Raw genomic sequence first — 25,730 nt, forward strand, 5'->3', positions numbered from 1 at the left:
ATCTAATTTATTTTCTATATTTTTAAATGTTCCTTTGTATCTGTTTTTATGTGAAACACTGCATGCAATTTTCTTGCTGTACAGCCCTTTGAGCTGCATTTCTTGTATGAAAGGTGCTATACAAATAAAGTTTATCATTATTATTATTATTATTATTATATATTCTGCACATAAAAGAAGCTACTGGAAAGACCCCAACCTGGGAAAATTGGAAATCAATGAATTCATAGATAGAAAAATAGTATATATTATAATCTTTATTATTGTCAGATCAATATGTCAAATGTATATGATAAGGCTGGTGTTACGCTATAATTTTCTTACTTTCAACAATTCTCATAAAAAGATCACAACCAGTAATACTTTCTGACTTTCACATGGCACTCAGCCTGACACCCATTAGTTCCTACTGGGGATGAACATCTTTAAAAGCTGGTCAATAATAATTACTATCACTTTTTCTTTTTTTTTGAGAAAGGTTTAGAAATTTTCTAAAACAGCTAGACTTTGTAGTTTTTGATAAATGTTTCTCACACAGGACTAAACAGCACATTTTCTGGGGACCATTTCCAGCTGCAGGTTAATACACATTTGTGAGTATTTTACAGCAGCAGGACTGTGTATGTTGCATTGACTCAAATCATAATGAAGGGACATGTTGTCTACTGCTCCAATGTAATTCACTTATGGGTTTTGGATAACCTTTGACCAACAGAGGTATATCAGACAGACAATAATTTTTGAATAGTATTCACTTGTTTTTTGCCTTTGTGGGCCTTTTAATGACAATAAGAACATTTTAATAAAGTTTATTTTCATGACTTTATCAACCTGTCATCCATAAATTTGTACATTAATTTCAAGTTTCTGCCTTAATTTAGACTTTACTTCATAATATGACTCAGACCTGAATGACTAAATCTGTGAATACGAAGTTTAAAGCTATTTTTTTACTGTAATAAAGGTTTTCACAGGAGTGAGTAAGTAACATTATTTTTGTTTGTTTGTTTTTGTTTGAGTTTTCACAGTTCTGCAGTGGACATACTGAGATCTCTGTTTTTTTTTTTTTTTACTATTTCTGCATACATAATGAACCTTTAGAATCTAATCTAATCAGAAGACTTGTGGAGACGGGTGTTATATAAAAGTTACTGTGAAATATACTGAAATATGATGTAAAACTTCATTAACAAATAGCAAGTTTTCAAAATTGTTTCTTTTCAGTGAGCTTTTGCACAGGACAGATATGATCCCTGCTCTGTTTGTCTGTCAGAAGTCAAGCTGTTGCATTTTGAAATCAGTTGCAGCTGTGAATTGACTTTCCAGATGATACCACAATACAACAAGGAACAATAGTCCAGTTTAACAGTAATAAAAGCTGTATAACTTTTCCACAGAATTCCTTTCATTTGAGATATTTCTCAGTTAGATAAAGCAGGATTGGACTGGTAGACTGTTTAAAATCAGAGTCATGATTAAAGAAAACAATGATTTTCTGACAAGGTGAAATTCATTTGCTGTCAGATTTCCAAAGTTTCTGACTTTAAAAGCTCCAATGGACTGCAAATATTCAGTGCCAGCTAACATTAGCAATGTGAATCATCTCCATACAATATGTAACACTGGAACCGGGAGCTGTGCTTCGTAATATAAAAACTATATTCTATATTTCATTTCTGTTATTTTTGTAAATATATTGTCGTGTTCAATCTGATCTGTTCTTATGCATTTTATTAATTGTTTGTTTTTTACAATTTAACATGTTTTTATGTGAAGCATTGAATGTAATTGTCTTGCTTCCAAGAGAGAGAATTTCAGGATGTTTCTCACCTGTCTGAGACACTGCCTGCACACGATCACTGGATTTTTCACTCTGCACGGACACAGGAGAAAAGCACATTGTTAAATGCAAGCCAGAAAACTCCTTTCATTCATTATCAATCACTAAAAACTGGAAACACATCTCACCTTATTATTATCATTTAAAGGCCTGTTGATAGACACATAGTGTCTGATTTTTCTGTGAATTACAAAAGCATATTAATACATCAGAAAAAAATTGAAGGGATTAGATCATCATTCATTCATATATTATTCAGTATAATTATTCAGTAACTGTTAAGGTGATTTACATTCATCAAGGCTGCTTCAACATATTGTCACTCACCCTCCCCGTCCAATTACAGGTGTGATCTTCACATTTTGCTGAATGCTGTCTCCATTCTTCTTTTTGGCATAATAAATCCCCTGCCACTCCTGAAACATAGCAAGACAGAGAGACACAAAAATCAGACACAATAACATATTTAGCAGCATATTTATTTAACCATTTATCATTAAAAAAATTGACAAATATAAGACTTTAAAATGTAATTGTTGGTTTACACTGAGTGTAGCCTGGCAGTGAGGTGGGGAGGGTCAAAGTATTTCAGAGAGCAGCAACTTGCTTTAATGGGTAGGGGGAGCGCTCCTGGAGTCCAGCGCGCTTGTTTCATGTCTCCCCACCTACCGACTGCTTCAGCAGCTTAAAAAGACCCTTCCTGCTGTTAGCCTGTCTGGGGCTGACCTTCGCTCTCTGTGTAGTAAGATTACAGCACAGCCATCAACCGCTGTTCTTATGCACATGAAACAGAGTTGCTGGATGGCCAGCAGTGCAGACTTACAGCACACGTAGAGGCATGTGCACGCATGCATGCACAGACACAAAGGCAGGAGCAGATATCTATGGTGCTTATAAAAGTAATCTGATTGTGAAGCAATAGTCTGCCGTGACAGCTGTATTATATGCCAAAACTATGTATGTAAAAGCATCACCAGTCATAAGGAAGCGATGATTTATTTCCTAATTAAGTCACTGTTTGAGATTCTGATAAAATAAACCACATTAAAAGTGGTATTTGGCCTAAAATGTATAGTGTAGATGATTTAATGAATGCATCTTACCTTTCCTTTCCGTATACAGGAGTTTATTGTTTCAAGGAGATCAGGCTTATTCTTCTCACTTTTAGGCACTTCTATTATTTCCTTCCCTATTAGCTCGCCTTGTTGGTAGCCCATAATGGACTCATAGGCAGGATTCACATACTGTGAAGGAGAGGAAACAAAAAGGTTCAGGCTTCATCTTAGAAGGTGATTTACTATTTTTAAGTCTGAACACAACCAGTTCAGACATAGTTAAGCTGATGACCTCGAACGACATGTGAATCCTGCCAAATATAACAGGCTGTAAGATACAGGATTTTTGTATTGATGCCGATTCCGATTTTAGGAAGAAAAAAAGTCCAGAACCAATCAGCCAAAATTTGTCATCAGTAACTTGAGAGAAACATATGTAATCAAGGTGGGATTTTTTTTTTAGAGTTTAACGAGGTACTTAATAGGCAGAAACAAAACAGTTTATATTATAATTATAAATAACTATAAATAGAAAAAAACCCAATAGAACAATTTCTGAATTACTTCTAGCATCTTATTTTGTGAGAAAAGTTCAAATCAGAACAACATAACGGCAGTACCAATATATCTGTAAATGGCTAATATTGGCTGAAACAAATTGGCCTCAACCAAAAATCAGTAAAGGTCTTGTTTTCAGAGAAGTTGACACATTTGCTGCTTATTTCATGGAGGTTATAAATATATAGTTTATGTAAGAACACAGGCTGCAGTGTTTTGTGCCGTTCCAAATACAGAGAACACAACTATCACTACCGAGAGCTGAGATCACAAGACACGAACAGGCACTAAAACAGGAGAGAAGGAGAGAAAAAGAGAAGAGGGCAGAGGGAGAGAAGGAAAAACACACTGTTGAGCACAACAATGAAAGTTTAGAGTGAAAAGTTTATTAAAAACCCACCTGAATTACTTGATCTTCAGAAGTGATCTCTATGGCCTCTTGGCTTTGTTCTAGAGCTGTGAAAATAGCATTGCCCGCCCTTGTGTGGGGAGACAACAGCACCAGAATTATTGTTAACATATGCAACAGTGTTCAGCTTCCAAGTGGACATTTATTGATTTTTAGGAGAGATTAAAATTGGGATTTAAAAGTAGGATTGTTGAAGTGTATTCAGGTTTAGTGCCACGATATTGCACGAGACTGACCTCAGTTTGAACTGTGCCCGCACCTCTCCATGCTCCAACTGTAGCAGCTCATTGTAGCAGGCCATCATATTGGCATTTTCCACATATCTCTGAGAGTCAGACCAACATCAATCAGTGACAACTAAAATATAATTTGTAACAATGATTCATGCACAGCCAACTCAGTGCATCCAAAAAAGGATTCACAATCTGGATTCCTGCCTTTTATTGAGTGTTGACAGTTGCGATATAAAACATATCAAATACAGGCTGCAGAAGACATACACACATTCAGGCACGATGTGGCTCACCCTATTAAAGCCGGCATTGATCAGTGGCATCACAGAGGCTTCCTCTCTGTCTGGCCTGAAGAAGAGAACACGTGTTAGCACAGCTTGTTTGGAGAACATCGGAGGGTTGCTACATATGACATGCTGCAGGCCTGCAGACCTCCACTGAGTCAGGCATTTTCAATTCTGACAATCCTCCTAATCAGGAGCTACTTAAACAGACAGTGAGAAAAAGAACAAAAAAGGGAGCTAGAGAGTACGTACCTTTTCACAACGGCGACTATCACAGTGTTTTCTGAGGAGTTGACCGCTCTAATTGACCTGAATGTAAACAGAGGGAGCCTTTTAGGCAGCGAGCAGGCTGGTGGAAAAGCTCATGGCATCAAATCAATGTATTTTTCAGTTTTTCACGCTCCGATTCTCCCAGGCAGGCAGAGCCCACTGGTGGAGCTCTGTGAGCAGGCCGAGGCCTCTGAAAGAATGCAGTGTACAGGGCCACTCATCCGCCTGTGGTTTTCCCCAGCCAGTGGTCATAAAGGCCCTTTAGTTCCCCATCGGTGCCTGTGCGTGTACACTGAACATATGGATTGGCCAAAATGAATAGGGTTAACATACACGCTGGGCAGGGCAAATGAATGTTTGTAAATGTGTTTTTGGTTTGGGCAGAGGCTAAAGATAGAGAGTGGTATGGGCAGGCACCGCTCATTTCTCAGTGACATGACTCCACTAGGTAGCAGTGGAAGCTGGGGAGCCCGAAGTGAGCCGGCTGTTTGCCCCCACAGCAAGTCAAAATCAAAAGCGTTACCAAATGGACTGTAACACATGAAAAGCTGCGCTATAATTGGTCCAATCGGGATCATCTGGTCTAATTCGGGTCACTGTCCTTGGATGACAGCTACTAACAGAATTTGAGCTCAACTTTATCCTATACATCAGTGTCTACATCCAGCAGCACTGTTAACTCACAGATCCGCTGTTGCGAGGGTGTACAAAGTAAAACTGTTAACAAGCTAAATTAACTCGGCTTTAAGACCTGAACACACAAGGACCTGTGACTTAGTGGGTGTAAAAACTAGTTACCAAACAAGTGTAAACAGTTTGCAAAAAGTGGCTTAACTAAAGAGCGAAAAGTAATTCGAAATGCTGGAAACAGTGTGTTAAAAGTACTGGGTAAATGGATAAAAAAGTAGCTAGCTAAAAGTAGTGGATATAAATAATTGAAATAACTACCAGTAGGCCTAATGGATTAATGGCTGTATAAATGCAAACTTGACCACACTGACCTACCAGCTAAACACTGACAACTCACTTGTATGAATTTTGTATTTAACAATGTCAACTCTCCTATAAGCAGTAGTGTTGGCGTTAAATGGCATCTAACTTATTATCGGTGAGGAGTGTCAGGATGAAGGAACACTTCATCATCTAACAAGGCTGTGGGGGAACACAAGACAAAACACTGGACTATACATCCTCCCAGAGAAACAACACGAAATAGATGACCGAACAGCTGGCTTACCGGCATAGTGCTTCAGCGTCAAAGTGTCTGGAATGTCTGTGGTCAATGATGACGAGGTCATGATGCTTCTCCAAGAAGCATTCAAGAGCCGACTCGGGTGTTCGCGCCATGCTGCACCTGAAGTTGGCCTTCTCACATGCCCAGCAGAAGCCATTACTCTGACTGTCCTCTTTGGCAAAAACTAAAAGTACCTGCAAAAAGAGATGACTGAGCACATATATCCAACTGAGTAATCTATATTTTCAAGTGACCTCATGCAATGTCATACTACTACTACGACTACCAAAAATATAGTGCTAAAATCTGAGTTAAAGAGGGTGTCTCAAAGAGCTATAATACACAAGGGGTGTAAGAAAATATCTAAACAGAGTGGATGAAAACAGTGAAAAAAGCAAAATTCTAAACATCTTACATGCAGACAGGTATTAAGAAATGCTTTAAAAATGCAGTTAATTTGTTTGCATGAGCGCTACACACGAAAGGTCCACAAACTAGTTGTTAAAATGGCATCACTGGTATTTAGGAGGCCAATCTTTGGAAAAGTCAACAAAGACAGAGGGTCTTAAATTGAACAAAAACCTACAGTCACTGACAAATACCTATCATATACAGGACTGTGTAAACTAACTTTCATTGTTGATTTATACATCCATTATTTTTACAACACATCAGTTATTTATTTAGTTTAAAACATCTGAAAAAAGGGAAAAATGGCTATCACCATTTTCCTGAAAAGTGACATCCTGTCAACAACGGCATGCACAATGCAATTATTTTTGAAAGGAGGTGGAAATACTTATTGTATAACAGGAGAGAGCTACTGGGTTAATTGATATGTAGCTGTGTTCTGATTAAGGAAATTGGTAAAGTAATCACAAAAGATGGGCCCCCGCTCTGCACTTTAGGATTAGTACAGGAAAATATACATGAGAGAGCCACAGTCAGAGCTCGGAGTTGTCAAGTCATCATTGTTGCATTTGTGCTCATTTGCGCCTGTCGTCCTAATCAGCCTGCAGTGTGACCTCAGGCCTCCAGCGGACAGGCTCTGATTGATCAGGCTCGGCTCGTACTCGGGTGCGTCACAGATTTTATTGTCCACTGCCATGATCTATGACACAATTAGTCGAGGTGGCCTTGACTGGCTGCGGTCCCTCCCGCCCGTCTGCCAAGGCTGTGTCCGAAAGTGCTGCTGCTACCGTCAAACCAGTCACTGAGAGCTCTCTCTCTCTCTCTCTCTCTCTCTCTGCCACCATACTTTCATACAACCCCTGACTTGCGTAAATACTGGAACAGAGATTTAGGCCCGCCTCCAAGAGCAGCGCTGCACTAAGAGTAGATTCATGAGTCACCCTCTTAAACAGACGTCATCTCCCACTGTTGGCAGGAAGCAGAATGAACGTAAAGACAGGAAAGCTTGTTCTGCAGTTTTCAGTTTGCATCACACCTGTGAGGTTGGGTTAGGACACAAAGACCTGACTTTGTTGGGAAAACTAAAATTACTGTCCTCCATACAATGACTGGATTGGCCGTTTTAGATTTTTTATATTAACGCTGATAATTGGTTTGGCTTTATTTAAGTCCCAAAACATAGCCTCGAGCGTGAGGCAGCGAGCCTTTATGCCCGACAGAAGTGTTGCTAATGCAAACCATATTCCACATATGAACATTTTCCCCAACGAGCAGCAATAACTGTCCGGCCAATAAATACATCACCTCAGAGTCCTGCAGCTATGTTCGGTACGCACATGGAATTAGATCAGAATTCCACATTGGGATGTTGGTAGAAAAGTCAACATTCCCGCAGAGGTGGAGGAACGGGGTAAGATAGGTCGAGATAAGGTCTTTTCAGCTGCCTGTGTGCAGACTGGACAGATATGCCTGGCTCAGTCATAACACACCCAATCGCAATAGACACACAAAAAAAAAAAATCTCAAAGCACATGCGAGCATGAAGAAGTGAGGATTTGACGTTTGTGCTCCAAAGAAACAGATGGACACGGCAGAGAAAGTAGCAGAGACAGCAAGAGGGAAAAAAAAAAACTAGTTTGAAGGGGAGTAGTGAGCATTTTGGCAGCGTCTGATCACTCTGTCTAGAAAACATCATTGTTGAAAACAGAGAGGGCCCGGCCAGATCCTGTGAACTGCGAGAGAAGAGGAGGAGTAGGGAGGAGGAGGGCATGACAGGATCAGCTGTGAGTGACAAAAACAGGAAGGGGATATCTCTCTACCTCGTTTTCCTACCGTGGTCACACTAGAGCGCATCAGACAATGAAGCCGAGGCCGAGCACTCATACATGGCATTAAATTACAGGACCACTAATGTATTGCTTTTCTTCAAGTCTCGCTGACTTCACATCATCATTGTTAGACTAAGTTTAGCAGTTCTGACTGATTTTTTTTGTCTTTGAAATCAAGAAAAAAGACTAAGGATTTCTCAAAGCCCAAGGTGACATCTTCAAATGTCTTGTTTTGTCTGACTAACTGTCTAAATCCTCAAATCCTCTTTTAACTCTAATATCTAAAAAAAGAAAAGCAGCATATTCTCACATCTGGAAGCAGCAAATGTTTCACATCTGATGTAAAATGTTGGGCCCTGCAATGCACCCTGGAAACAAAGCACATTCTCAAAATACATTCAAAATTCCTAAAAAGCTGACTTTCCCAACTTTTCACACAAGAAGCAGCACATGCCAACAGAACGAGCACAAACTGTATAATGAAGCACTGAGCGTGAGAGAATGTCCTACTGCAGGGACCAAACTGGTCCATGGATCCTCTGTGTAGTTCTTCCATAACGCGCATTGTTCATTATGGTATGTTCTTCTCTGTCATAAATGTTTGGCCTTGTTGCCTAGACAACGATGGGCTGCATTGCACACAATACGTCTATTAACCGTTTTTTTTGTTCTCCCCCTCCTCTTCTTTGAATGTTTGTCAGGGGATTTTTTTTTTTCTTAGAAATTCAAGATTAGTTCCACCGCAAACAAAAGTAGGTGACGTTGTGAAACGCTAATCCTAGAAAAACGCTGCCAAATGTTGACAGTCACACCAAGTTTAGCTTTACAGCTCGGCTGAAAGGCCCAACATGATATGGACGTTCCCAGGACAAGTCTGTTGTTCCGTGAAAAACATTATTACATTCAAGCAAATAAACATGAATCATTCAGATGTTTTTACGATACCTGAAGTGGGTCTTTAAATAACTTCATTGGTCCAAATTGCACCTCTGTTAATGTGGTCTGAAAGACAGAAAGACAAAGACATGGATTATAAAAAAAAAAAAATATTTCACCAAAGGGATATTTTCTAAATTTTTTCATATTTCCATTTTAACTCATTTGAGTTCCCAAAAATCTCCCTGTTGAATGTATACTAGTAATAATAAAAGCAAAATCTACGAGGGTTTTTTTACATTTCCTTTTCTGCTGAGCTTATAAAACCCAACATGTAAAAAAGTATTGATAAATGAACCACAGTCTTTAGGTTAGGTTAGGTAGTTACTTTATTAATCCCCAAGGGGAATTTTTTTAAATTTAATTTAATTAATTTAATTTAATTCTTTGCAAAAAACTGAGGTTACATAGATGATGAAGATGACAAAATACTGAAATGACAATAAAGCAATGTTTACATAAAAATAAATAAATAAAATCTCATGTTTCATATGGTATTTCCATTTCCATTATTTCCAGAGTTTAGGACCAGTTAGATCCCAGAGAGACCTCTTGTCTTCAGATGTATAAATAGATAGACTTCATTTTTTTAAATTGTTTTATCATTGCCAGTGGTGGAAAATTACAAAGTGCATTTAATTAGTTACTGTACTTTCTGGTACTTTGACTCCACTAGTGCAGAGTTGTGACCAAAAAAAATAAATAAAAGACAGACAGACAGACAGATTTTCAACTCATTACACTTTCCTTACATGAGCTTTCTCTTTTCTGTCTGCAAATAATTTAGCTTCCTTCCTGCTAAATGGAACCCAGCTCAGGGGTTAGTTACCATAGCAACCGAGCCCCTTGCGGACCGCCATCCCTCTAGAATTCCTCTTCTGCGTAAACAATCTACACATGTGAGGAGGAATACAGAGAGGAATTTTAGAGCATGCCGGACCGCCGTAAATCACTTCTTGCTAAATTGTAAGCCTTTTCAAAGCTCCGTGAAACAACAAAGGGGGGGGAAGCTGATTAGCCATCGGTTGTAGTCAAATTGACGTCATCATGACACTGGGCCGTTTGTTGGACTCTTCCACGAACAAGGAGTATGGAATCAGGATGGCTACAAGCTGATGCTCTGTGATCATCTGATCTTTCACAGACACGAGGACCTGGTCACATGATAGCACTGGAGAGACAGTATGCATGTTAGTGTGTGTGTGTGTGTGTGTGTGTGTGTGTGTGTGTGTGTGTGTGTGTGGACATATACATGTGTGTATGTGTGTGTGGATATATAACGGGGACTAGCATATGGAAATGCCACAAACCAGTGCTCTAGTTTTCCTGTTGTCAGATTTGATTTCAGTTATTCTAACCACTTCTGTCAGAACAAATAACTCCGTCCTCAGCTTTATTAGTTTTGATTAGAGATTCAAACCACTCATTTATTTTTCCCGTGGAGGTGAAACAAAAACGTCCTCTCTTCGATACACTACTGCTGCGTAAATGTCACAGACGGTGGTCGCACAAAAACATACCACACATGAAAATCATGTTTCCACTGCCATGCTGTGTGTCGGTGAGCTCGCTGAGGTCAGACCCTTGACGTATAGAGTTTTGCCCACAAAGCCTCCAGCTAGATGCGGCCCAGCGAGAGCAGCACACAGCACTCTGTCTCCATCCAGGGAGACTTCCCTCTCTAACTGACAATGACACAACCAATGCAACTGCAGCTGAGGTTGTGTAACTCGAATTGCCAGCCTGACACACACACACACACACACACACACACACACACACACACACACACACACACACACACACACACACACACACACACACACACACACACACACACACACACAGTTGAACCAGTCTGCCATCCTCTCCGGGCAACGTACTCCTCTTGTACAGTACACACACGCACACACTGCAATGAATCATTCAGCCAAGCATTTGCATCCCGCAAAAATCATGCTGGCACTCAACCAGAGGCAAACAAAGCAGGGGAAGCGAGGCGAGCAGTACGGACATGCTGCGCACGTCTACGTAATCCACGTGCCGCCCTCTCGCTATATGCTGCTGCGTTGTACCAGTCACCCTGGGATCTGTGTATGTGTGCATGTGTGTGTGTGTGTGTGTGTGTGTGTGTGTACTCCTGTTAATTAGACAACAAATTAGTTGGGCAGGAGGGCATAGTGCAGATGCAGTTGTGCTCTGTGAATGAATGATAAATGAATTAAATGCCATTCATTCTGTTCCTTGTAGTTTATCTTGATTGATTTCAGTATAATAATTTGGTTATGATGGAATGGTTTTATCATGTTATCTTTCTACAAATTTCTGCTGTCCATATATTGATTTCATTCAAAAAACTAAACAAAGTGAACTATATTAGACGTGTATCAATATCAGTCAAATATCCTTTTTAATTCTTTAATTTCAACCATATCATCCAACTCTGCTGCATTTGTAACATCTAAAATTCAGTTTCCAAGACTAAATTAACCCTTACAGAGCCCCGCTACAAAAATAAGCTGCAGGCCCATTTAATACTAATTAGTAATTACATTGTGTTAGTGTGACAAAACATATTTGGGAATATCCACCATGTACGCACAAAATAAACCAGAATATTTAAGCCCTCTCAACTAGATTCTTACTGAGATGATAATGCTGTCTTCCTGTTGTTATGCTGTTTGGACAACTTTGACATCATGTTTTCTGGTTGTCTGTCTGTCTGTAAGGACTTCCATCTCAGGATCATGAATGTGATATCTCCAGAATACCTTGAGGGAAGACATTCTTTAAATTTGGCATGCATGTTTACTTGGATTAAAAGATGAACTGATTTGATTTTGGTGGTGAAATGTCAAAGGTCAAGGTCACTGTGTCCTCATGTCTGTCTGATCCAAATTTCAAATATGTATAATCTTCTGTAAGGGACTTATAGGAATACTTTTTAGCCAGGGATGCTGTGGCTCTAAACACTGAGTCAGCAGCACACAGGCACTGAAGAAATGTAGCATAACAGACACCTTGAATTAATGTGGATCAGAAACATCATGGCACAAGGTCAGAATTTACGCAGAAACTGATTTGACCTGATTATAACAAACTAATTGTCACACAGTGAACCTGCAGCCCTCTTGCCCTCTGATGTGTCTGGAGCCTCAGAACAGATACCCGCTTTGCCATATTTCAACAATCAAAAATGAAAACCCCAAAGCCTGAGTGCATTTTAATGATTCAATGAAGTGCAGTGAAGTGACATTTTCCAAACTGACAGGTTTGAACAAGTCTCGCGTCATGTGATATCACACCTTTCTTGGTTGTTGGGGCCACATCAGAGCTGCTGGGTGTCTGCAGTCATCTCGAGCAGCCGTCAGGGCAGTCTGCAGTCTCCTGCTACTTTCATTCAATACACCTAATGTATTTACATACATCGGAGTTGCCTCTGACCCTATATCCTGCTCCCAGTGTATCCGGCCCTATAGATCTCCTCCTCCTTCTTCTCCAGCTTGCCAGCTCTTCTGTCTCAGATTCATAGACACACACACACATGCACACTTCACCATACACACTGGGAGAGTGGCTTTCCACTAAAGTGAAAAACAGGAAATTGGATGACATTGTTCGGTGCGCCGACGTCAGCAGTGAGAGATAGAAAGAGTAAACAGCTTCCTCCACCCCAGAGCTGGGACCAGGATGCAGGGAATCTTGGGATGCCTGCTCTGCTTGGGCGTCTTAGGAAAACGTGGATGGCTGCCCCGTTCTCCAACAATCTCCTCATCTCTCGCTTTAACACAGCTGACATCTTTTCTCTACCTCCCACTCCTTGATATCCCTTCAGTTCAGGAGTTTGTCCCTCCTTAAAACTTCTCCACGTACGCTTAAGAAATATATTATATGCATAGCTGATCAAGCTTTAGCAATATCAGACAGAGTGCCGGTCGCTCAACACGTTGTTGGGCTGCCTTGTATGTGTTTGTGTGTGTTCCTGTCCAAAAGTGTGTATCAAATGGAGATGAATCAATGTTCTTGATTAGGTCTGATTAAGGGCAGCAGTCACAGCCACAGGTGTGGATGCACACTATGTACCAGACAGACAGACAGACAGACAGTCAGACACACTAACTCTCACACACACACACTGAGCTAAGTGAGGGTTAAATGGCACCGAGTGACACATCAACCTCAACCACACGCTGAGCCACTCAGATAGTAGTGTTAGCTGCCCATGCTGTGCGTGTTACCTCAAAGAGAATTATTCACTTTCATGTGTGGACCCTCACATTGGCTGCCCATAGATCTGCACTGAAGTCAATGGTAACAATGGGGTTTCAGACCTGCAACCACCTCTAGCTCAAACAAATCAATGACCAGCCTGAAAAACACCAAATTCAGCTCAGCTAAATCAATTTCAGCTAACTGTGACAATACTGATGCTTCTCTGACCTTTAAAAGAGTTGGTTTAGGAGATACTTTATTTTTATAAGCCAGCAACAATGTTATTCAGAATATGCTACTATTTAGGACTAAAACAAACACATCAAATCTATAATTTTTCTCATGTTGAAACTTTGTGTTATTTATTGCCACAATTAGCAATAAACTACCAAAACCGCAAAGGGCCAACAGCACAGGACACATCTCCAAGTCAGAGAAGATAAAAGCAACCTGATCAAAACTTACTAAAAATATATATGCTATGCAAGCAGCAACCACAGTGACTGAAAAATTAAGCCAATGTGAAAAAACTGCAGTTCCTCAAATGGCCACTTGAGGCTACCTCCAAAAGCGAGTACATCCCCCATGTTAAAATAATTAACTTTAAAGCAGAAATAAAAGTGTTCACAACCAGGTACAAAACAAAAAATATATATAATGGCGTAAATTTTTAGATATCTTATTCAATTTAACGGTACTACAGTTTAAAGATACACAGAATTATGGGCGCAAGTGCTTTGAGTTACAGGTGAGTATCGTCATATTTGGCTTACTGCCATCAAGTCTTTACCATTGACTGTCAGTCAGAGTCATACGGGCGGAGACTCTCCGCGGTGCTAGTTTCAGCAGTCATGCTTCGTTCAGCCCATCTTAGCTCCACCCATGCACTACCTCTTTGCCCATTTTTGGGCATTTAAACTGCTCGTCAGTTAAACTGAAAAAGTAAACGACAGGAAAGTGCGCCACAACATGTCAGATAAAAAATACTGGGCACTATATACAGTATTGTGCAAATGTTTAAGGTACTACAGATATTTAGATGATGATCCATCACACAATACTGTGAGGGTGTAATTCATTCTGAAGCATGATGACAGGCGCAGATATACACCCATAGTCATAAAGAGCTATCTTCAGTTCAAGTAAGCAGCAGTACTGTATATCGCAAACACACTATATAGTGACGAGTGAGCATTTTGGACACAGCATGGTGGTGCAGACAATACCGATCTCTATATCGCTCACATGTTTTATATTATATATTTAAGCCTTCTTAAATTATTTTAACATATTACTTGAATTGCACTTTTAGCATTGCTAATACTGATTCTATGTGTTTTAAATCATATGTTAAACTCATTCCACCCTGGACCTAAAATAAAAATGTTTATTCCGCTGTATGTGCATTTTTATGCTTGTGGTTGAAATGACAAAGACATTAAACCTTGAATAGCGATATGAAAATTATGAGTGTGATGAGATGCTGATGCTTCGCTCTGACATGCAAACAAAAGAATGGAAGTTGCAGGTCTTTAGACTGAATTAATCAGATGCACCGTTATTTCATAATCTTTAATCCCCATTTAGTTTTGGGCTCAGTGTGAAGCAAATGATGATAAAGTGACAAAATTATGATTATGTGCCAGAATTCAGAGCTGCATGTGTTGGCAGTTTGAAGTATGTCTTTTACTAGTTTTCCAAATAATCAAAAATATTTCTTATTTAGGGCTAGCAATAGAATTTAATGTATAAAACGACTGCTTCAGTACAGGTGCAGCAGAAATCCCACACATATTCAGTGATTCAGCCAAAACTCTGAAGACTGTAACATAACTTCCCACTTTACCGTCGCTTCCTTTCCTTCCATGTCCTCCCTTTATTTCTCTGCACATTGCTTTCCATTGCCCTGAGAACACTCAAACACCTACACGCAGGGGCTCACACATAAAAACTCTCTGCCTCTGTTACCTGGAGTTTGTTATGTACACATTTCTAGAAATATGGCTCGTGGATCCATTCCGTTCCATAAACCACTCGACGGATAAAACAGTGTTGAAAGCAGTTTGGAAATCAATCTAGCTTCATCTGACACGTTGTCACAACAGTGGAAATGTGCAGACAATAACAATTCATTAAAAAGTCTAAATAAAACAAGCACTGTGCAGTATTTCTATCCGGTCTTTCTATTCTCACTGCTTTAATACTGAAGAGAAGAACAGCAAAATGAGTAGTGGGTGAAAAACAGTCACCGTCCCCCACCCGAAAATACCCAAACATTCATCTAATGTGTTAATGTAATTGCAGTTCATCCGTTTAGAAATATAACTGCAACCATGTGTATTCTGGCTCCGTCCACATGTCTTATCCATGGTGACCAAGCCCACAGTCAGCCAGGCAGAAGACTTTAGTTGAGTCACTGGCATGGCTGAGGGAAACTAGGCCACTGTGGATCGGTTTGTCCCAGAACATCCTCGCTTTCTCTGTATTTCTATCTGTGTCTCTCTCCCTGTCTGGCAGAATGCACTACGGAGGAAAGACCAGCCTCCTGCAACAAAAACCACCATGTCCAGTAAGGAAAAGAAATCCACTGTGTAGAACTAGATGTTTTTTAATTTGCAGAATATCTCAGGATTTTTTTCTTGTTATGCAGCATGTGTCAGATGCAATATCATGAGATGAACGATGTGCCTCCTTTTATTTACTATGACAATTGTTCAGCTGTGTGCACATGACAGAAGCGAAGAACTCGCACAGTGAATCACTGTTCTTTTTTAACAAACTCATGCATATTTTATGTTCTTTTACTCTCCTCCTTTAATGATTGTAATCGTTCCTGTTGACACATTGTCATGCATAGATTCTTTAGCTACAAAACACATGACCGTTTTGCTTTACTTACTTTTAAATCAAATGCATATTAAGGTCAAGCTAAAACTAATAATTATCAATCAATAATCATCAAAGTGAATCAAACTGGAGTCTTAAAATATCTTCCTTTGGAGAGAATCAGCGTACAAAAAGCAAAAAGAAGCAAATACTCATTTTGAGAAGCAGCGACATTTAAAAATTCTCCTTAAAAGAATTGTTTTTCTTATGAAATAATTTAAATGGATTATCAACTAATCTATTAATATAATTCTATCAGCTGCAATTTGAATATTTTTTTTCTCTTCATAATGTACTGTTTCACTGTCTTTCATTGGTTCTCACATGCATGTCGATGCTTTTTAATGGAGATTGCAAGTTTTCAAACCAAAGGGCCAAACTGGAAACTGAATGGACTAATACCGAAATACTCAGATCCACTTCATCAAGTCAAAGCCAAATGATACGTAGCATGAAAACCATCCTCAGCCATCAAGAGTAATGTTGAGCCAAAGATGCTTTACACTTACACAGAATCAAAATGTAAAATATAAAAAATATTTAACTTTCACTGACTTAAACTGAGCAGACTACATTGGATATACTCATCTTGTCATCTGGATCTGAAGAGGGGAAAAGGTGGTTTTGATGTAGACTTGAATTTCCACAGGGAATTTTTGATTACGATTGAGCTGAGCAATGCAGACCAGCTCACTTCCTGCTTCTGTAACTTTGCTGCAAATTTGATTTGCATGTTACAGTTAAATGGTTTTCATCTCTACAGTTCTGTTAGTCAAATACCTCAATGATATTTTGTTTTGCATATGTTAAAGTCAAATCTGTGTAGAAAAGTCAATTTTGCAAAAACACAAAAAGGGAAGTTGAAGAGCAAAACTTAGTTGAGCTTTGGACTGAATTGTTGCAATGACCCCAAATGAGTCCATAAAAATCACACACCTCATGCTACAAAAAGTAATGTGCGCCATCTTTGCTCTGTCATCTCATTTTTACAAGTAAAAGTAAAATCTGCACTTTTTATTTATATATGTATATATATATATATATATATATATATATATATATATATTATTATATATATCTATGTGTTACGTTTTAAATCTGAATTCACAAGAAGCTTTAGATTAAAAAACAAAAAAATGTAAATCCTGAAAAGGAGCCCACAAAGGTGGGACCACTGGGCGGGGCTGGGAGATTCTAGCCAGGTGCTAAATTAAAGATAAATGCAATGATTATTTTAATCAGTTAATTTATCAATCATACATCTTAAAAATGACCATCATAATTTCAAAATGACATTGCGAAATATGTAGTTTTGTCAGGCCGACAACTCAAAACCAAAACAGAAAAAAGTACTAAATTCTCTAAAACCCACTGAGCACCTTTTACACTGGCTTCAGGAACAGGAGCCCTCAATCAGGCTAACAAGAGAATTACACCTCTTACATCTAAAGTTTACAAGATATCTCCACCAAGCCTGAACTAACAATCTGCAGTTTACTGTCACACATCCAGCCACAAATTGGACACCCACCATCAAGCCTTATAAACAAAGACATCATATCTGTCAACATCACAATTGTTATGCAACTACTGACAGGTGGCAATACGGCCTGCAATATGAAAGACTAAAAATTTGTCACATTCCTCCTCATTCTGAAAATGTTGCTCCTTGTTTCAATTCATTATGGCTGTGCTGTAAATTCCCCATTACTGTCAAAAGTCTGGGCAGTTTGAACAGAGCACAGGGCAACGAGACAACTGAATTTGTTCCTAGAGTGCAGTGTTACCTCAGCAGCAGCTGATTTACAGTAATTGTTGGTAAGTTAAGTAATAGTAAGTGAAGGTAAATGAATCATTTCAGTAATGTTAGCTTATTGGATTCTATGCACGCTAAAGTTGCTCAATGGAAACGGCACCGTGGATAAAATTCAAGATAAAATAAATATAATTCTGAAATGTAAATTAATTAAAACTGCACTTTAAGATTCTAAAAGTGTCAAAAAATTATTACCTTTAAGCATTACAAACTCTGCAAAAGAAATCACTTTCATGTACTGCAGTATTGTGAACTACTTCTCATACATGCCGTCCCAATGACAGAAATTTCTAATCACACATGCGCACATACACATTCATTGTTTTTGGGGCAGCGCTTCTAGAGTACGCCCTGACCTTTATTCTGTCTGCAGTGACATCTCTTCTACCTCACCAGATAGTGCGGAAGCTCAGGCATACATCAGGAATGCGCGTGCACACACACACACTCACACACACACACACACACACACACACACACACACACACACACACACACACACACACACACACACACACACACACACACACACACACGGAGGGAAGACACCGAGTAACTCACAGGAGACTGAACTTGTCCTGGAATTCAGTCCCAAACGCCCTCGAATGACGTCTATGGTTTAAAAATACAGAGTTTGCAGAAAATGGATAGGTTACTTCATCCTTGGTGACCTGTCCCTGTTTCTCACTGGTGTTCCACACATTGCGCCTCTCATATCACAGAAGCCTTCAGATTATGTAAACTGCTAGTCCAGCGCAGTCGCTGTCTGTTACAGTTCGGCAAAAAGATGAGACGTAGATATTTAATACCTGCAGGTCTGAACTGTACTGTACACAAGAACACTCAGAGACTCAGAAGACATACAGAACACCTTGAGAACAGCTCTGGCTCTGACAGAGAAAATCTGTGACGTGTTTCCACATTTCTGACTAAAATAAAATGTGTATTTAGACTACATGCGTACGTCTGTGACATCAGAGTACATGCTGCATTCCCAAGGCTCATGGCGCGCCCACGTCTGACTGCATACACCATGTCCATCGTGGCACAAGTGTGTATGTGATCTGTGTGTTACTGTGCCAAGGAGACACCTGGCACAGGAGCTGTTCTTGCTGTCGGGCCAAGTGACGAAGGTTAGAGACTTGGAGACGAGGATCAAGGGCAGGAGAGAGGTGCTTTCATCAAACATGGACAGAAAGGCATACTCTACGGCTGTTTGTTACATCACTGCATGTAGCTGGGATTTCTGAGATTTTAACTTAAAAGACAGATGAGGTTGTAATGAGATCACATCTGTCCTCGACTTTTATGCATCTCCTGTGGCTGCATTTTTCAAAATTGATCTTACTTTCCCCTCTTCTTCCTTTTCAAATTGCTTGTATGAACTGTGGACGGAGTGTGTCCAAACTATAGCGTCACTTATTATCTGGCTTTTAAATCCTGATGATTACAAGCAGCACCTATCGACTTTACAGCAGCAAGCATGTAGGTTAAAGAGAAAATGCAGCCATTTATTGTACTTTCATAAAGCTGGGACATATGTTGAAAAACTGTTATGGTCAAAATCAAAGCAGCAGAGCAGTTTGTAGCGCAGGAGTTTGCTTTAAAAAAAAAAAAAAAAGTTCAACCCTCAAACCTACAGAAAAAAGATGTTCACAGACTTTGTAGTCCACCTCGTGAGGAGTGACCTCAACTTCACAAGTAAAATGGATGATGGTGACCCTTTATAAAGAGACACGTAGATGACGTTTGCTGAATGCCAACAATGTGTGTAAATTAATTAAAGACAGAAGACCGATCCATAAGAAGCCGAGCGCTTTCTCCAATGTTCACCTTCAAGGTATTTCTGTCCTTATCCAGATTACCCTGAAATCCCCATAAGACCTGGACAATCCTAATCTATCCAGGGCTGTGGGGCAGCCCCTTACTAAAACCTCCCCTTCTTCCTCGGCCCCCAGATGCTTCCTTCAATACCACTTTTACTGCTCTGTAGGCTGCTTCACTTTCCCTTTCATTCACACCTACTCCTCTGAAATAACACCTCCATTTTACTATATACAAATACCCAAAGGAACACTTTGAATTAATGTCTGTTTTTTTGTTTCACTGTGTGCTCCTGCCGTTAGCAACTGTAAATCCTTTAACAGCCATCAGAGTGTCAATTTCACTGTGAACACTGTGCAGCTATTGATCAGGCGCAGTCGTAATTTTCAGTCTCCGTCTTCTCTTAGCTCAGTCTGAGTTAGGTCAAAGGCCAATAAAGCAGAAGGGCAAACTAAAGGAGCTTGAGAAGCCGAAGTTGGACACCGCCTGGTTGACTGACACTGCAGTGTACTGTAATCTTACCGGGAACCTTTCCATTTCAGTCAGCTCCTCCTCCTCCTTCTGAGTCCAGCCAAATGCATGACAACAAGACAAGCAGAGTACAAACACCAAGCTACATAAGTAAGAGTTCATCAGGCAACGATAACTGTATCTTAATTACTTCACCAGCCCTGTGACCTAAAGAGAGGATTAGAATTAGCAATACGTCTGCACCACCCCTACTCTATCTGCAACTCTGCATGGCTCCACCTCTCAGCTTATATGTTATTGAAAATATCAGAGGTGGTTCTCCAGGGCTCTTCATATGTCTGGGAAAGCATTATATAATCTTCGGACCCCCCACCCCACCCCCCTCCTCTTCTTCACCTGCTAAAACAGGAGCACTGATGTCACTGTTGCATGAGGGATTAGTGAGTGACACCAGCTGGGGCTTGGCCCACAAACTATACTTGATTTAAACAGATACAGACGCATATACACACAGACACAAACCTGGAGAGAGGACGACTGCAAGCCAATACACACATTAATGGAAGTTTGTCAACACTTAGACATAAGGCCTGAAGTTTTTGCAGACACTGCAACAACAGGTTTAACTGGGCAGACAGCCACTTCCTGTCTGAATAAGTCTGATATTGCCATTAAATCATATTGTAAACCATGTTTGTCTTTGCATCCAATCATCTTCTCTTACTGTACGAATTGTTAAAAGAACTTCAACTCTGATTTCAGTAAGGTCCAAACTATTTGGATGTAACACCCAACTTTGAAACTGAATCCACTTTGACTAGCTGAAATTTAAATACCATTGCACTTATTACACCGAGTAGTTTACTTTGGTTAGAATCTCCCTCTTTCAAAACAATCCAGAGAAAATCCAGAGATGTCAAATATTTCAGGGTTATACTGTACATTCAGTGGTATTTGAATTCCAACATGCATTTCGGTAATTATCACATTTCACAATGAAGTAACCTCTGACAAAACTCAATTTAAGCTTCCTGCTTACCATTTGAGAGGATTTCTGTTTTTGTGCAGAAATCATTGGGTAAATGCCTCATGCTAAAACAAAGGGACAACACATCTTTAACTATGGCTATGAGCAGATGTGAGCAAGAATAAAGTAAATAATAAAATCAACAAAAAACAATAAAATATATCACGTGTGTTATGTGTAATGCAGAATAATATTTCATATAGCCACTATCAGCTATTGTGGTTACTATGCACACAGTTAAAACAGAGAGCGGTGAGGAATGTACCTCTGGTGCAACAGGTATAATAAATGACACAGGTGCTTCTGATAGACACGCAGGAATGTTACAACTATGGATTCACTTTCATTGTGAACGTACAAGTCTGTTTCACTGTCTTTCATTGGTTCTCACATGCATGTCGATGCTTTTTAATGGAGATTGCAAGTTTTCAAACCAAAGGGCCAAACTGGAAACTGAATGGACTAATACCAAAATACTCAGATCCACTTCATCAAGTCAAAGCCAAATGATACGTAGCATGAAAACCATCCTCAGCCATCAAGAGTAATGTTGAGCCAAAGATGCTTTACACTTACACAGAATCAAAATGTAAAATATAAAAAATATTTAACTTTCACTGACTTAAACTGAGCAGACTACATTGGATATACTGTACTCGTCTTGTCATCTGGATCTGAAGAGGGGAAAAGGTGGTTTTGATGTAAACTTGAATTTCCACAGGGAATTTTTGATTACGATTGAGCTGAGCAATGCAGCCCAGCTCACTTCCTGCTTCTGTAACTTTGCTGCAAATTTGATTTGCATGTTACAGTTAAATGGTTTTCATCTCTACAGTTCTGTTAGTCAAATACCTCAATGATATTTTGTTTTGCATATGTTAAAGTCAAATCTGTGTAGAAAAGTCAATTTTGCAAAAACACAAAAAGGGAAGTTGAAGAGCAAAACTTAGTTGAGCTTTGGACTGAATTGTTGCAATGACCCCAAATGAGTCCATAAAAATCACACACCTCAAGCTACAAAAAGTAATTTGCTCTGCCCCATGACAACTGTAAGGGATAGATCAGCTGAGGGTACAGTATATCCTCAGAGAAACAGACGGGACACACTCTGGAGAGTTTTGCGTCATAGCTGTGTCCATTAAAAACAAAGACGGAGACGGAACTGCTGGCTTAATGCGGCGTTCAGCAAGGTGAATGAGTGTCTTGCGTGTTTACTACAGCCAACAAGCTGCAGGCCTGTTCACTTAAACCCAGTGAGGCTCTTGTCCGCTCAGCACTTCTTTAGTGAAGAAAGACCGTGAAATGAAGTTAAAGCCTTATGGAGCATTTTGATTCTTAAATATTTTTAGATCAGCTGCCAAATTTGACAATTAAACACCCATTATATTCATAATTTAATACTAAATCTACCAGTTTATGGTGCTTCGTAACCCAGGAATAGTCTCAACATGCTGTATACAACCGTTCCCCAGTGTATACTGACTGCAAGGACACTGGTGTGATGGAGTGTGAAAATGTCCAAAGTACTCCAGTAACCAGATGCTGTTAACACGGCTGTTAGCATTGTTAACACGGTGTGTCGTGCATGGTTACAGACGTCCACAATCACCACATAAGGCTCTCTTCCAGGGGAGATTAAAAACATGCCCGTGGACACTGACACTGTGACACGATGTAAGACGGATGACTCTCAGATGAACTCTTCCTCCGGAGGAACAATCCTGGTGTGTTCTGTACATGGTGTACTTTTCATAACCGCACATAAATGTGGGATTAAGACCTCCAATTTAGAGTGTCTGCACGTCATATTATTGTTAATATGGCTAACATCAAGTGAACAAATTAACTCAGAAGTTTTTCCACACTACTATAAGCGAAAGAGAAAACAAGAAAATGGATCACAGCGGGTCAGATGGCCAACTGGACGGATGGCACAGAAATTTGAAATTAATCCAGAAAAAAAATTAGAAATTTGCAACATTGTGACTCGATCCTTAAGGAATAGTTTAAGATTTTCGCAAGCAGTTATTCGTTCTTAAATTTCATTGTCAAGAGAGTGAAGCTAAAAGTAACAAAATCCACCTACCAGCACCTCTAAAACTCACTAATTAACATGTCACATCTTGTTTTGTTTAATCCACACAAAAATTACTTATAAAAAAGACAAGTTTGACCTTTATGGCGACAACTTCAAGATTTCAGGAAGTCATTGTGCTAGATGGGGAAAAAGTTCACAGAGCCACAGCTTTACAACTTCATGCTTTGGTTGTTGTGTAGATTAAGTAATGACATATTGTATGTTACTAATTGGCCCTTATTGGCTCAGACTACATAAATTCAGCCCAAATGTGAAAATGTTTGTCAAATTTCAAGTGAAATGCCTGAATATGAACATCCGGGATGACAAACAGGCCTTCTGGTGGTGGCTTTTCAGCATTTAGGACACCACACAACACCCCAGCAAAAAGTCTAGCATGCCAGGTTGTTTTTTTTACCACTTTAGTTTGACATATTCTACCTCACGTTCTGTGACATCGATCAATAGGATGCAGAGTGCATCACGCATAGTGCCTCTGTAGCATGATTGGCGAGTTCTTGACCCTCCTCCCTGACGACACAGGAACTCACACACGAACATCCAATATAATTGTCATACATGTGGTGTTGCCAGTCTCCCAACAAACACAAGGCAAGAATTTATGGCACCTTTTCCCTAATCATTCCTAATCTGACGTAGTTATCACCGTGAAGGACAAATATATCATGGAGTGTGATCCGGGATTATGGGGGTGGATATGTGTTCCCAAAGTGTCAAACTAGCCATTTAAATGCCTTTTGGCTGTTTTCTGTATGACAAGTATAGAGTACTATTTTTTATACAAACATAAAACTAACTGAAACTAAAAGGATGCAAAAATCCGTTGACCCGTCTGCCATGTCTCAACTGAAGTCAGTGAGGAAAAGGTTAAATGTGATCAATCTAATTTTCTATCTCTGCTTTGTGTTTTATGTCTGTTTCCATTTGCAAAACTATTTGACAAATACCATGGATGATTGATCAATGCTCGACATCACAAGTGTTTGCAAGATACTTGAACAGTCAACAAACTACAGGCATTTCAAAAAGCACCTAGCAGACAGAAAAATAACTGTTTGATATGAACAACCATCTCCTGTTCCACCTCAACACTCACACTGGCAGTTTGCCCTGAACGTCTGGATGCATGGAGCAGGAAGCCACGTTTGAAACACGCATCAGCAGCATGACACCGTGACCCCTGCAGATGCTCACAGCTTTGAAAGCCCAGAAATCGGGAGAGGCGCATTCGAGGAGGAGCTTAAAAAGGCCACCAGTGGACCTGGGCCCACTCACATCTACATTCCAGTGAGCTTCTGAGACAGAACAGAGAGCGCTGCTACAAAGTAAACACTTGGAGTGCCTTATTTTGGAAGAATACCATTTCAGTAATCTTATGAAACTATCACATGCTGACCTTATGATACTAAATTCTTAACCTGGAGGGGGAGCAGAACAAGCTTTGAATGCGGCCTTATTTGTTAAGACTATTTAAAAAACAATGGGAGGTTCTGTTTCATAAGTACATGCACCCAATTGACACCCCGCGAGTGAGCGAGCTCTGAAGAGACCCACTGTATCTGCTCTCAAGGTGACAAAGGGACCTATCATGTTGTCCTAATTTGATTTCTACACAGAATCAACGTTCACGGTGTCAGCAGTGGCAAGAGTTTTGAGTCATTACATCAACTGTTGGGGCTGTTTACTGTTAAAGACCAGACTAATTCTATGAAATGAAATGTAAAAATACTGAAGTAAAACTCTTGGACATCTCATGCTGTACAGAAAGAAGGGTGATAAACTCTGGAGCTGTCGATACATCAATCAGTGGACTGCGGTTGCTCCCCGGGACCCATTTTGCTTCCTTTCAACTCTTTCTGCTCATGTGCCAGTGGAGAAAATGGACATGGCAAAAAAAAAAAAAAAAAAAAAAAAAAAAAAAAAAAAAATTTCAAGCCAATCACAGGTTTTCTTCAATCTTGTAGCTTCCTAGCTGTGTGACAGAATGACAGTTTTACATTTTCTTCCAGATAAAAGGTTGAACAGTGAGCCGTGCTGACGGCAAACATATGACATGAGTGTTTCAGTGACATCACAAAACAGCACAAATGCTGAATAGGGGCTGTGTGCCTTTTTTTTGTGGACTTTGTGTTTCTCATTTTCACAATATTTATGTAGCACCTCAGCCTGATTCATAATCAAAAAAGAAATGGAAATATAAATCCATTACATTATGGGACCTTTAAATAAAACATAAGAACATAATGAAAAGATAAAGTCATATTTAACAGCTGTCTGAAAATAGTTTTCAAAGTTTCTTTTCATGTAAGGGATTTGAAAGTAGGACAAAAAAAAAAG

The 25,730-nt window shown here is 39.6% G+C and overlaps 1 protein-coding gene across 1 annotated transcript in view; it reads right to left on the reverse strand.

Annotated features, from left to right (window-relative positions):
- The window catches only part of pde8a (phosphodiesterase 8A), a 43,999-nt gene that overhangs the window by 13,646 nt on the left and 4,623 nt on the right, over positions 1-25,730 (reverse strand). The window contains exons 2-11 of the mRNA XM_069173800.1: positions 9,069-9,125; positions 5,887-6,077; positions 4,632-4,688; positions 4,389-4,443; positions 4,099-4,187; positions 3,854-3,932; positions 2,944-3,084; positions 2,168-2,256; positions 1,969-2,020; positions 1,831-1,873 (exon numbers count right to left, since the gene is read on the reverse strand). Coding sequence (XP_069029901.1) covers positions 1,831-1,873; positions 1,969-2,020; positions 2,168-2,256; positions 2,944-3,084; positions 3,854-3,932; positions 4,099-4,187; positions 4,389-4,443; positions 4,632-4,688; positions 5,887-6,077; positions 9,069-9,125 — 853 coding nt within the window. The remainder of the gene's footprint in view (positions 1-1,830; positions 1,874-1,968; positions 2,021-2,167; positions 2,257-2,943; positions 3,085-3,853; positions 3,933-4,098; positions 4,188-4,388; positions 4,444-4,631; positions 4,689-5,886; positions 6,078-9,068; positions 9,126-25,730) is intronic.

This window comes from Embiotoca jacksoni, unplaced genomic scaffold (assembly GCF_022577435.1).
Source record: "Embiotoca jacksoni isolate LCO1_2020_lvr unplaced genomic scaffold, fEmbJac1.0.p SCAF_6, whole genome shotgun sequence".
In the NCBI taxonomy this organism is placed as follows: Eukaryota; Metazoa; Chordata; class Actinopteri; family Embiotocidae; genus Embiotoca; species Embiotoca jacksoni.